The following is a 14,330-nucleotide window of genomic DNA, read 5'->3' as shown; positions in this document are numbered from 1 at the left end:
GCGTGTTCCCCCCCCCTGCTGTAGGCTAACTCTGAGCGTGTCCCCCCCCCCCCCCCCCTGCTGTAGGCTAACTCTGAGCGTGTTCCCCCCCCCCTACCCCCCCCTGCTGTAGGCTAACTCTGAGCGTGTTCCCCCCTCCCCCCCTGCTGTAGGCTAACTCTGAGCGTCTCCCCCTCCCCTCCCCCCCCTGCTGTAGGCTAACTCTGAGCGTCTCCCCCCCCCCCCTCCCCCCCCTGCTGTAGGCTAACTCTGAGCGTGTCCCTCCCCCCCCCCCCCTGCTGTAGGCTAACTCTGATTGTCCCTCCCCCCTGCTGTAGGCTAACTCTGATTGTCCCTCCCCCCTGCTGTAGGCTAACTCTGAGCGTGTCCCTCCCCCCCCCCCTGCTGTAGGCTAACTCTGATTGTCCCTCCCCCCTGCTGTAGGCTAACTCTGATTGTCCCTCCCCCCTGCTGTAGGCTAACTCTGATTGTCCCTCCCCCCCTGCTGTAGGCTAACTCTGATTGTCCCTCCCCCCCTGCTGTAGGCTAACTCTGATTGTCCCTCCCCCCCTGCTGTAGGCTAACTCTGATTGTCCCTCCCCCCCTGCTGTAGGCTAACTCTGATTGTCCCTCCCCCCCTGCTGTAGGCTAACTCTGATTGTCCCTCCCCCCCTGCTGTAGGCTAACTCTGATTGTCCCTCCCCCCCTGCTGTAGGCTAACTCTGATTGTCCCTCCCCCCCTGCTGTAGGCTAACTCTGATTGTCCCTCCCCCCCTGCTGTAGGCTAACTCTGATTGTCCCTCCCCCCCTGCTGTAGGCTAACTCTGAGCGTATCCCCTTTTTCATTCACAGGACTCCATTGCACTATGCAGCTGCCAATGGCAGTTACCAGTGTACCGTTACTTTAATCACCGCTGGGGCCAGCATTGTCACGACGGACGGGAGGGGCTGCACCCCTTTGCACTACGCCGCTGCCTCGGAGGCATACAGAAGGTAGGGGCTGGTGACGGGCCCGTGTGGCCCGCTGGTGATCCGATAGGAACTGTGAAGGGTGGGAGAGCACAGCCAGTCTATCAGCTTCCGAAAGAGGAAGGCTCAGTTTGAGATTCCGGTGGTGTGTCGATGGGTAGATCTAATTGCGTCCGTGAGCGGAACACCTTGATGCCTCCCACAGTGCTGTATCTCCTGTTTTTGTTCAAAATACTGAGCGCGGTTCTGGTCTCCGTGTTACGGTAAGGATATAGAGGCACTGGAGAAGGCGCAAAGATATTTACAGGGATAAAGAACCGGTAACGATCAGGAGAGATTGAGCAGGCTGAGGCTCTTTTCTCTCGAAAAGAGAAGGCCGAGGGGTGACCTGATGGAGGTCTTTAAAATTATGGAGTGGTTTCGATAGGGTAGACGCAGAGAAGATGTTCCCACTTGTGTGGGGGTCTCTAAAACTAGTGACCATCAGTATAAGATCGTCACTGATAAACCCAATGGGGAATTCAGGAGAAACTTCTTTTCCCAGAGCAGGGTGAGAATGTGGAACTCACTGCCACAGGAAGGGGTCGAGGCGAATAGTATCAATGTAGTTAAGGGGAAGCTGGATAAACACATGGGGGAGAAATAAAATAGAAGGATATGGTGATGGGGCGAGATAGAGCGGGGTGGGAGGGGCCTGGTGTGGGACATAAACACCGGACCAGTTAGGTCCAGTGGCCCTTTACTGTGGCTGCTGAAGGCACGGCCGCTATTGGTGGAACGGTGGAAATCGGGTAGGCACAAGAGACCAGAATTGGAGATGTGCAGAGATCTCGAGGGTTGTAGGGCCTGAAGGAGATTACAGAGATGGGGAGGGGGCGAGGAGGCCATGGAGGGATTTGAAAACAAGGATGCCAATTTTAAAATCGAGGCGTTGCCAGACCGGGAGCCAATGTCAGTCAGCGAGCACAGGGGGTGATGGGTGAGCGGGATTCGGTGCAAGTTAGGACACGGGGCAGGGGGTGTTGGGTGAGTGGGACCCGGTGCGAGTTAGGACAAGGGGCAGTGAGCACAGGGGCTGATGGGTGAGTGGGACTGGGTGTGAGTTAGGACACGGGGCAGTGAGCACAGGGGGTGATGGGTGAGTGGGACCCGGTGCGAGTTAGGACACGGGGCAGCGAGCACAGTGGTTGATGGGTGAGTGGGACCCGGTGCGAGTTAGGACACGGGGCAGTGAGCACAGGGGGTGATGGGTGAGTGGGACTCGGTGCGAGTTAGGACACGGGGCAGCGAGCACAGGGGTTGATGGGTGAGTGGGACTGGGTGCGAGTTAGGACACGGGGCAGCGAGCACAGGGGGTGATGGGTGAGCGGGACTGGGTGCGAGTTAGGACATGGGGACAGCTGAGATTTGGATGAGCTGGAGTTGATGGAGGGTGGAAGATGGGAGGCCAGCCAGGAGAGTGTTGGAAAAGTTGAGTCTGCTGGTAACAAATTCACGGATGAGGATTTCAGCAGCAGATGAATTGAGGCAGGGAGGCGGAGATGGGCGTGGTCTGCAGACCATGCAGCTTTGTACTACTCTCACCCAACGCCAGCACAGTGAGGAACTCTGCAGCCATCGTGAGTCAGTGATCAGGGCTGGATACCCTCTGACTCTTCCCCAGCCCTCCAGCACTGAGGCTGGCTACAGTCTTAACTATAAAGACTTGCATTTATATAGCGCCTTTCATGACCACCGGACGTCTCAAAGCACTTTGCAGCCAATGAAGTACTTTCGGAGTGTGGTCACTGTTGTAATGTGGGAAACACGGCAGCCAATTTGCGCACAGCAAGCTCCCACACACAGCAGTGTGATTACGACGAGATAATCTGCTTTTGTTATGTTGGTTAAGGGATAAATATTGGCCAGGACACCGGGGATAACTCCCCTGCTCTTCTTCATAGATGGGATCTTTTACATCCACCTGAGAGAGCAGATGGGGCCTCAGTTTAATGTTCCATCCAGAAGACAGCACCTCCGATAGTGCGGTGCTCCCTCAGCACTGCACTAGAGTGTCAGCCTAGATTTATGTGCTTAAGTTCCTGGAGTGGGACTTGAACCCACAACCTCCTCACCCAGAGGCGTGCGAGCAGCACACTGAGCCACGGCTGGCACTTGTATCACCGCCTAACTAAAACCGCCCATTTCCACCTCCGTAACATCGTCCGTCTCCGCCCCCTGCCTCAGCTCATCTGCTGCTGAAATCCTCGTCCGTGCCTTTGTTACCTCCAGACTTGACTATTCCAAAACACTCCAGGCCTGCCTCCCACATTCTACCCGACGTAAACTAGAGGTGATCCAAAACTCGGCTGCCCCCCCCGTGTCCTAACTCGCACCGAGTCCCGCTCACCCATCACCCCCTGTGCTCGCTGACCCCGTGTCCTAACTCGCACCGAGTCCCACTCACCCATCACCCCCTGTGCTCACTGCCCCCCCGTGTCCTAACTCGCACCGAGTCCCACTCACCCATCACCCCCTGTGCTCACTGTCCCCGTGTCCTAACTCGCACCGAGTCCCACTCACCCATCACCCCCTGTGCTCACTGTCCCCGTGTCCTAACTCACACCCAGTCCCGCTCACCCATCACCCCCTGTGCTCACTGACCCCGTGTCCTAACTCGCACCGAGTCCCACTCACCCATCACCCCCTGTGCTCACTGTCCCCGTGTCCTAACTCGCACCGAGTCCCACTCACCCATCACCCCCTGTGCTCACTGTCCCCGTGTCCTAACTCGCACCGAGTCCCACTCACCCATCACCCCCTGTGCTCCTGTCCCCGTGTCCTAACTCGCACCGAGTCCCACTCACCCATCACCCCCTGTGCTCACTGCCCCCGTGTCCTAACTCGCACCGAGTCCCACTCACCCATCACCCCCTGTGCTCACTGTCCCCGTGTCCTAACTCGCACCGAGTCCCACTCACCCATCACCCCCTGTGCTCACTGTCCCCGTGTCCTAACTCACACCGAGTCCCGCTCACCCATCACCCCCTGTGCTCGCTGCCCCCGTGTCCTAACTCACACCGAGTCCCGCTCACCCATCACCCCCTGTGCTCACTGCCCCGTGTCCTAACTCGCACCGAGTCCCACTCACCCATCACCCCCTGTGCTCACTGTCCCCGTGTCCTAACTCGCACCGAGTCCCACTCACCCATCACCCCCTGTGCTCACTGTCCCCGTGTCCTAACTCGCACCGAGTCCCACTCACCCATCACCCCCTGTGCTCACTGTCCCCGTGTCCTAACTCGCACCGAGTCCCACTCACCCATCACCCCCTGTGCTCACTGCCCCCGTGTCCTAACTCGCACCGAGTCCCACTCACCCATCACCCCCTGTGCTCACTGTCCCCGTGTCCTAACTCGCACCGAGTCCCACTCACCCATCACCCTCTGTGCTCACTGCCCCGTGTCCTAACTCGCACCGAGTCCCACTCACCCATCACCCCCTGTGTCCTAACTCGCACCGAGTCCCGCTCACCCATTACCCCCTGTGCTCGCTGCCCTGTGTCCTAACTCGCACCGAGTCCCGCTCACCCATCACCCCCTGTGCTCGCTGCCCCCGTGTCCTAACTCGCACCGAGTCCCACTCACCCATCACCCCCTGTGCTCACTGACCTACATTGGCTCCCGGTTAAACATCGCCTCGATTTCAACATTCTCACCATTGTTTACAAATCCCTCCGTAGCCTCGCCCCCTCCCCTCCCTATCTCTGTAACCTCCTCCAGCCCCTACACCCCTCCCTATCTCTGTAACCTCCTCCAGCCCCTGCACCCCTCCCTATCCCTGAAACCTCCTCCAGCCCTTAAACCCCTCCCTGTCTCTGTAGCCTCCTCCAGCCCCTACACCCCTCCCTATTTCTGTAACCTCCTCCAGCCCCATGACCCCCGAGATGTCTGCGCTCCTCTAATTCTGCCCTCCTGACCATCCCTGATTATAATCGCTCCACCATCGGTGGCCGTGCCTTCTGTTGCCTGGGCCCCAAGCTCTGGAACTCCCTCCCTACACCTCTATTATTCTTTCCACCTTTTAAGATGCTCCTTAAAACCTACCTCTTTAACCAAGCTTTTGGTCATCTGTCTTAATTTCGTATGTGGCTCGGTGTAAAATGTATCTGTTTTGTCTTGTCACACTGCTGTGAAGCACCTTGGGACATTTTACCAAGTTAAAGGCACTATATAAATAAAAGTTGTTGTATCTGGTAGTGTGGCTGTGGTCACACTGTGGATTGAAGCTGGGTGGGTGTGCTCCGTGTGGGGGGGAGGGGGCTCGATATTTGGTGGGGGGGGAGGCGGTGCTCGGCGCTTCCAATATTACTCGGACCCACCGATCTATCGCTTTCTCTCTTTTCTTCAAGGAGTGACCACCCCACAAGTAGTCACGAACGTGATGAAGAAGTACTAAAGGAAACGCGGGAGAAGGAGGCCTTCTTGTAAGTACAATGCATAAGAACATAAGAAATAGGAGCAGGAGTCGGCCATTCGGCCCCTCGAGCCTGCTCCACCATTTAATACGATCATTGCTGATCCGATCATGGACTCAGCTCCACTTCCCTGCCCGCTCCCCATAACCCCTTATTCCCTTCTCTGTTAAGAAACTGTCTCTGTCTTAAATATATTCAATGTCCCAGCTTCCACAGCTCTCTGGGGCAGAGAATTCCACAGATTTACAACCCTCTGAGAGAAGAAATTCCTCCTCATCTCTGTTTTAAATGGGCGGCCCCTTATTCTAAGACCATGCCCCCTAGTTCTAGTCTCCCCCATCAGTGGAAACATCCTCTCTGCATCCACCTTGTCAAGCCCCCTCATAATCTTATACGTTTCGATAAGATCACCTCTCATTCTTCTGAACTCCAGTGAGTAGAGACCCAACCTCCTCAACCTTTCCTCATAAGTCAACCCCCTCATCTCCGGAGTCAACCGAGTGAACCTTCTCTGAACTGCCTCCAAAGCAAGTATATCCTTTCGTAAATACGGAGACCAAAACTGCACGCAGTACTCCAGGTGTGGCCTCACCAATACCCTGTATAACTGTAGCAAGACTTCTCTGCTTTTATACTCCATCCCCTTTGCAATAAAAGCCAAGATACCATTGGCCTTCCTGATCACTTGCTGTACCTGCATACTAACCTTTTGTGCATGCTTCCCTTCTCTTCTCCCCCACCATCTCAACCAAATTTCCCCATCTCCTTAATACCCCTCAACAACCTGCACCACACCTTCCTCTTGTCTCTAGAAGATCCCTGAAGGTAGCAGGCCAGGTGGTTAAGAAGGCATACGGAATACTTGCCTTTATTGGCTGAGGCATGGAATACAAGAGCAGGGAGGTTATGCTTGAACTGTATAATACTCTGGTTAGGCCACAGCTGGAGTACTGCGTGCAGTTCTGGTCACCACATTACAGGAAAGATGTGATCGCACTGGAGAGGGTACAGAGGAGATTTACCAGGATGTTGCCGGGACTGGAGAATTTTAGCTATGAGGAAAGATGGGATAGGCTGGGGTCTGTTTTCTTTGGAGCTGAGGGGAGACCTGATTGAGGTGTATAAAATTATGGGGGGCCTGGATAGAGTGGATAGGAAGGACCTGTTTCCTTTGGCAGAGGGCTCAACAACCAGGGGGCATAGATTGAAAATAATTGGGGGGGGGGGGTTTAGAGGGGATTTGAAGGGAAATGTCTTCACCCAGAGGGCGGTGGGGGTCTGGGGGGGAACTCACTGCCTGAAAGGGTGGTAGAGGCAGAAACCCTCACCACATTAAAAAAGTACTTGGATGTGCCCTTGAAGTGCAGTAACCTACAGGGCTACAGACCGAGAGCTGGAAAGTGGGATTAGGCTGGGTAGCTCTTGGTCGGCCGGCGCGGACACGATGGGTCGAAATGGCCTCCCTCCGTGCTGTAAATTTCTGTGATTCTATGAAGAGAAGACTGAGGGATGACCTGATTGAGGTCTTTAAGATGATGAAAAGGTTTGATACGGTAGTTGTAGAGAAAATGTTTCAGCTTGTAAGGGGGATGTTGGGGCCATTAATATAAGATGGTCACTCATAAATCCAGTCGGGAATTCAGGAGAAACTGCTTTTCCCAGAGAGCGGTGTGTCTGTGGAATGGATTGGATTCTAGCGGAGGGATTTAAACGGTGGTGGCAAAACGTTCTGCCGATTAGCTGCTGAGCCACTCAGTCATTTCAGCTTTTTGTTTCAAAAAAAAAGACTGGGACAAAATTGCTGCAGTTTTGAAATCTTACCTTCCTGAGCTATTGAGTGTAGAGGGGGAGGGATCATCATTATCGGCAGTCCCTCGAAGCGAGGCCGACTTGCTTCACGCCAAAAAGGGACGAGTCCACAGGTGTTTCAATGAAGGACCTAATATTCCAGATCCCGAACGACATCCTGAAGGGTGGAAGATGCCTGTGCGTGGATTTTTTTAACATGTGGTGACCGTTGTACACCAGCCACCACGGCGTAGGGAGGGAGGGAGGGGGTGCCAGAGGGAAATCTGCTCGTGTAGTGCATTGTCTCATCTCTCAAACTCTCTCAGAACACACTTGAACTGCTTTGAAGTTGGTGTCCTTCTTTAAGGAGGCATATGCTTGCATTGGAGGCAGTTCAGAGAAGGTTCCCTCGGTTGATTCCGGAGATGAGGGGGTTGTCTTATGAGGAAAGGTTGGGCCCTTACTCAATGTTTAGAAGAATGAGAGGTGATCTTATCGGAACGTATAAGATTCTGAGGGAGCTCGACAGGGTAGATGCAGAGAGGATGTTTCCCCTCGTGGGGGAATCTAGAACTAGGATGCGTAGTTTCAGAATAAGGGGTCACCCATTTAAGATTGAGATGAGGAGGAATTTCTTCTCTCAGAGGGTTGTAAATCTGTGGAATTCTCTGCCCCTGAGAACTGTGGAAGCTGGGACATTGAATATATTAGGAAGGCCAATGGTATCTTGGCCTTTATTGCAAAGGGGATGGAGTATAAAAGCAGGGAAGTCTTGCTACATCTATACCAGGTATTGGTGAGGCCACACCTGGAGTACTGCGTGCAGTTTTGGTTTCCATATTTACAAAAGGATATACTTGCTTTGGAGGCAGTTCAGAGAAGGTTCACTCGGTTGATTCCGGAGACGAGGGGGTTGACTTATGAGAAAAGGTTGAGTAGGTTGGGCCTCTACTCATTGGAATTCAGAAGAATGAGAGGTGATCTTATCGAAGCGTATAAGATTCTGAGGGGGCTTGACAAGGTGGATGCAGAGAGGATGTTTCCACTGATGGGGGGAGACTAGAACTAGGGGACATAGTTTCAGAATAAGGGGCCGCCCATTTAAAACTGAGATGAGGAGGAATTTCTTCTCTGATGGTTGTAAATCTGTGGAATTCTCTGCCCCAGAGAGCTGTGGAGGCTGGGTCATTGAGTATATTTAAGCTAGAGATAGACAGATTTTTGAGTGATAAGGGAGTAAAGGGTTATGTGGATCGGGCGGGGAAGTGGAGCTGAGCCCATGATCGGATCAGCCATGATCGTATTGAATGGCGGAGCAGGCTCGAGGGGCCAAATGGCTGACTCCTGCTCCTATTATGTTGTTATGAAGCGCAGTCACTGTTAGATAACTGGGACTGGCAGCCGTTTTGCATACAGCAAGATCCCACAGGCAGCAATATCGCCAACCACTGAGCCATTGGACGAGGCAGGCCATGAGCCCCGGTGTAGTGTCACGCCTGAAGGACGGCATCAGGATTGAGCCACTTGTAGATAGCGTGCTCTCAGAGAGGTCCTCCCGTCTCAGCGCAGATATCCGCCACGTGCTCTCCGTGCTGAATTGTAATGCTGACCCTTCGTATTTCCAGTTGTTTGGAGTACTTACTGGACAATGGTGCAGAACCGTCGATTCAGGACAAGCAAGGTTACAGTGCAATACACTATGCAGCGGCACACGGAAACAAACAGAACCTGGAACTGGTCAGTACACTATTAATATATCGCATTTATGTGGTGCCTTTTAACGTCGTACAATGTCCCCTGGCGCTTCCCAGAACAGAATTTGACGCCGAACCGCATGGGGTGATATTAGGACAGGTGACCACAAGCTTGGTCAGAGAGGTCACTTTTAAGGAGTGTCTTAAAAGAGGGGAGAGACAGGCGGAGAGGTTTGGGGAGGGAATTCCAGAGCTTAAAGCCCCAGGCAGCTGAAGACACGGCCGTCAATGGTGGAGCGATTGAAATCGAGGGCGGGGGTGGGGGCGAGGGTCGCTCAAGAGGCCAGAATTGGAGGAGAGCAGAGATCTCGGAGGGTTGCAGGTGCTGGAGGAGGTTCGGCGAGGAGGCCATGGAGGGATTTGAACACCAGAGTGAGAATTTTCAAACTGAGGTGTTGCCAGACCGGGAGCCAATGTCGGTCAGCGATCACAAGGTGGGGTGATGGATGAACGGGATTCGTTGCGAGTTAGGACACGGGGCAGCAGGACCTCAGGTTTACGGAGGGTAGAAGGTGGGAGGCCAGCCAGGAAGAGCGTTGGAATAGTCAGAGCCTGGATGAGGGTTTTAGCAGCGGGTGAGTTGAGGCAGGGTCGGAGGTGGGTGATGTTATGGGGGTGGAAGTAGGCGGTCTAAGTGATGCGGGGGGGGGGGGGGTGGGGGAAAGAGTGTGGGGTGGGAAGCGGGGGGTGGGGGAAAGAGTTTGGGGTGGGAAGCTGGGCTTGGGGTCAAGCAGGACGGCGAGGTTGCGAACAGTCTGGTTCAGCCTCAGACAGTGTCCAGGGGAAGGGATGGAGTCGGTGACCAGGGGATCAACCCCTCACGATCCCTCTGCGTCTGCCCGGCTTCCTGACTCGTTGCTGCCTGTCGCTGATTTCCCCCCCCTTGGCTTTTAATTGTGGTTGCACCGGAAGGAAATGAACTAAAAAAAGCTGCATTGCAATAATGTTCCCACAGCTCATCGAGACGACGTTTGACTGCCTGAACGAAGCGGACAATGTCGTCCCAGTGAGCCCCTTGCACTTGGCTGTGAGTACATCCTTGTTACAGAATGCTGCGTTTAACTCTTTCAAAGAGCAGGCACAGGCATGACGGGCCGAATGGCAGGCCCTTCTGTGCACTGTGCAGTTCTACGCAACGGCCTCCTGCTGTTCCTAAATGCCAGGGTGCCGCTGTGGAATTTGTTGGTCCTGGTTTTGAACGGTGACTCGGTGTCGAGTTTGACGAGTGAATGTATTCCAGTTTATGAACAAAAGAAATAGGAGCAGGAGTCGGCCATTCGGCCCCTCGAGCCTGCTCCGCCATTCAATAAGATCATGGCTGATCTGATCATGGACTCAGCTCTACTTCCCCGCCCGCTCCCCATAACCCCTTCCTCCCTTATCGCTCAAAAATCTCCACCTTAAATATATTCAATGACCCAGCCTCCACAGCTCTCTGGGGCAGAGAATTCCACAGATTTACAACCCTCTGAGAGAAGAAATTCCTCCTCATCTCAGTTTTAAATGGGCGGCCCCTTATTCTGAAACTATGCCCCCTAGTTCTAGATTCCCCCATCGGTGGAAACATCCTCTCTGCATCTACTCTGTCAAGCCCCCTCAGAATCTTGTATGTTTCAGTAAGATCACCTCTCATTCTTCTAAACTCCATAGAGTATAGGCCCAACCTACTCGCCCTTTCTTCGTAAGACACCCCCTTCATCCCAGGAATCAACCTAGTGAACCTTCTCTGAACAGCCTCCAATGCAAGTATATCCTTCCTTAAATACGGAGACCCAAACTGTCTGCAGTACTCCAGGTGTGGCCTCACCAATACCCTGTACAGTTGTAGCAGGACTTCTCTGTGTTTATACTCTATCCCCTTTGCAATAAAGGCCAAGATTCCATTTGCCTTCCTGATTACTTGCTGTACCTGCATACTAACTGCTTGTGTTTCATATACAAGGTTCACTGAAGGTGGTGATTCATGCTGGGGTACAGTTCAGCTGGCAACAGAAGCCTTTAGCCCAGCAAACGTACCTGCTGCTGCTCTTGTACAAGTGTCAGCAACAACTCTATATAGCACCTTTAACGCAGTAAAACTGCTCTAAGGCACTTCACATTATCAAACAAAATTTGACACCGAGCCACATATTGGGACAGGTAACCGAAAACCCGGTCAGAGGTGGGTTTTAAGGAGCAGGAGAGAGGTGGAGATGTTTAGGGAGGGAACACGGCCAGCAGTGGACATCGGGGACTGCTCAAGAGGGCAGAATTGGAGGAGCGCAGAGATCTCGGAGGGTTGCAGGGCTGGAGGAGATTACAGAGCGAGGGAGGGAGGTCGAGGAAGGGTTTGAAAACAAGGATGAGAATTTTGAAATCGAGGCATTGCAAGATCGGGAGCCAATGTCAGTCAGCGAGCAGAGGGTGGGTGATGGGTGAACGGGTCTCGGTGCAAGTTAGGATGAAACAGAGTTTTGGATGAGCTGAAAGTTAAAACATAGAAAATAGGTGCAGGAGTAGGCCATTCAGCCCTTCGAGCCTGCACCACCATTCAATGAGTTCATGGCTGATCATGCAACTTCAGTACCCCATTCCTGCTTTCTCTCCATACCCCCTGATCCCTTTAGCCATAAGGGTCACATCTAACTCCCTTTTGAATAAATCTAATGAACTGGCCTCAACAACTTTCTGTGGTAGAGAATTCCACAGGTTCACAATTATCTGGGTGAAGAAGTTTCTCCTCATCTCAGTCCTAAATGGCGTACCCCTTATCCTTAGACTGTGACCCCTGGTTCTGGACTTCCCCAACATCGGGAACATTCTTCCTGCATCTACCCTGTCCAGTCCCGTCAGAATTTTATATGTTTCTATGAGATCCCCTCTCATTCTTCTAAATTCCAGTGAATCTAAGCCTAGTTGATCCAGTCTTTCTTCATATGTCAGTCCTGCCATCCTGGGAATCAGTCTGGTGAACCTTCACTGCACTCCCTCAACAGCAAGAATGCCCTTCCTCAGATTAGGAGATCAAAAGTGGCAATAAGTGTGCCGTGAAGTGCTGTGCAGAACTGTACCAACCTGGTAGGTTTCAGCTTCTATCCCTGGCCAAAGTACTTGGGTATGGTTGGGTAGGGGAGGGATTCAGCCAAGATTCCCCCACACCCGATCGCTGTTCAGCGACTCCCCCCTGCTGGTAATAGCCAGACGAGTGGACACTGGGCGACGAGAGGTTCGGGCTGGGCTGAAAGCTTCCTGGGGGAAGTTACTGCAGGGCGGAGCTGGAACTGTACCCCAGCAAGGAGTCACCTCCTTCAGAAAAGGAGGTGAAAGGTTGAGGGGTGGTGAAGGCACCCCTACTCCAGTAGCACATCCCAAGAGGAATCCTGCCAGCATTAGAATATCCCGCAGCCCCCCTATTGCAGGGATAAACCAGGGCTCCAAAGGTTAGATTGTGAAGACAAACCACCGAATAGGAGTTTTCAGGATGATGAGAGATTTTGATAGAGTAACCTGTTCCCTCTGGCGATTGGGTCAATAACCAGAGGTCGCAGATTCAAAATCGTTGCCAAAACCATTGGCAAAAGATCTAGGGTAGATAGGGGGAACCTTTTCCCACTGGTTGGGGAGTCTCGGACTGGGGCATTGTTTAAAAATTAGAAGCAGACCTTTCAGGAGTGAAGTTAGGAAACATTTCTACACACACAGAGTTGTTGGAATTTAGGCTCCAAGGATTACGTTGCGAGGCGAGATTACACAAACTAGTCCCGCGAGAATTTAGAAGGTTCAGGGTGTGATCTGATGGAAGTTTTCAGGATATTTCGGGGAACAGAGAGGGTAGAGAGAGAGAAACTCTTCCCGCTGGTTGGGGAGTCTGGGACTAGGGGCAGAGTCTGAAAATTAGAGCCAGACCTTTCAGGAGTGAAGTTGGGAAACATTTCTACACACAAAGGGTGGGAGAGGTTTGGGACTCTCTTCCACAAACGGGAATTGATGCTGGGGGTCAATTGTTCATTTTAAATCCGAGATTGATAGATTTCTGTTAACCAAAGGGTATTAAGGGACATGGGGCAAAGGCGGGTATATGGGGTTAGGTCACAGGTCAGCCACGATCTCATTGAATGGTGGAACAGGCTCGAGGGGCTGAATGGCCTCTTCCTGTTCCTAATGTAACAGGCTCGAGGGGCTGAATGGCCTCCTCCTGTTCCGAATGTAACAGGCTCGAGGGGCTGAATGGCCTCCTCCTGTTCCTAATGTAACAGGCTAGAGGGGCTGAATGGCCTCCTGTTCCTAATGTAACAGGCTCGAGGGGCTGAATGGCCTCCTCCTGTTCCTAATGTAACAGGTTCGAGGGGCTGAATGGCCTCCTCCTGTTCCTAATGTAACAGGCTCGAGGGGCTGAATGGCCTCTTCCTGTTCCTAATGTAACAGGCTCGAGGGGCTGAATGGCCTCCTCCTGTTCCTAATGTAACAGGCTCGAGGGGCTGAATGGCCTCCTCCTGTTCCTAATGTAACAGGCTCGAAGGGCTGAATGGCCTCCTGTTCCTAATGTAACAGGCTCGAGGGGCTGAATGGCCTCCTCCTGTCCCTAATGTAACAGACTCGAGGGACTGAATGGCCTCCTCCTGTTCCTAATGTAACAGGCTCGAGGAGCTGAATGGCCTCCTCCTGTTCCTAATGAAACCGGCTCGAGGGGCTGAATGGCCTCCTCCTAAGAACATAAGAATTAGGAACAGGAGTAGGCCATCTAGCCCCTTGAGCCTGCTCCGCCATTCAATAAGATCATGGCTGATCTGGTCGTGGACTCAGCTCCACTTACCCGCCCTCTCCCCGTAACCCTTAATTGCCTTATTGGTTAAAAATCTATCTATCTGTGACTTGAATACATTCAATGAGCTAGCCTCAACTGCTTCCTTGGGCAGAGAATTCCACAGATTCACAACCCTCTGGGAGAAGAAATTCCTTCTCAACTCGGTTTTAAATTGGCTCCTCCGTATTTTGAGGCTGTGCCCCCTAGATCTAGTCTCCCCGACCAGTGGAAACAACCTCTCTGCCTCTATCTTGTCTATCCCTTTCATGATTTTAAATGTTTCTATAAGATCACCCTTCATCGTTCTGAACTCCAACGAGTAAAGACCCAGTCTACTCAATCTATCATCATAAGGTAACCTCCTCATCTCCGGAATCAGCCTAGTGAATTGTCTCTGTACCCCCTCCAAAGCTAGTATATCCTTCCTTAAGTAAGGTGACCAAAACTGCACGCAGTACTCCAGGTGCGGCCTCACCAATACCCTGTACAGTTGCAGCAGGACCTCCCTGCTTTTGTACTCCATCCCTCTCGCAATGAAGGCCAACATTCCATTCGCCTTCCTGATTACCTGCTGCACCTGCAAACTAACTTTTTGGGATTC

General features: G+C 52.7%; 1 protein-coding gene across 3 annotated transcripts in view; it reads left to right on the top strand.

Annotated features, from left to right (window-relative positions):
- ankrd52a (ankyrin repeat domain 52a) overlaps positions 1-14,330 on the top strand; it is a 99,285-nt gene that overhangs the window by 60,115 nt on the left and 24,840 nt on the right. For all 3 annotated transcript variants that reach the window (XM_070869730.1, XM_070869729.1, XM_070869728.1), the window contains exons 14-17: positions 832-972; positions 5,339-5,413; positions 8,818-8,929; positions 9,902-9,973. In XM_070869730.1, coding sequence (XP_070725831.1) covers positions 832-972; positions 5,339-5,413; positions 8,818-8,929; positions 9,902-9,973 — 400 coding nt within the window. The remainder of the gene's footprint in view (positions 1-831; positions 973-5,338; positions 5,414-8,817; positions 8,930-9,901; positions 9,974-14,330) is intronic.

This window comes from Pristiophorus japonicus, chromosome X (assembly GCF_044704955.1).
Source record: "Pristiophorus japonicus isolate sPriJap1 chromosome X, sPriJap1.hap1, whole genome shotgun sequence".
Lineage (NCBI taxonomy): Eukaryota > Metazoa > Chordata > Chondrichthyes > Pristiophoridae > Pristiophorus > Pristiophorus japonicus.
This window is presented reverse-complemented; position numbering and strand designations above follow the sequence as displayed.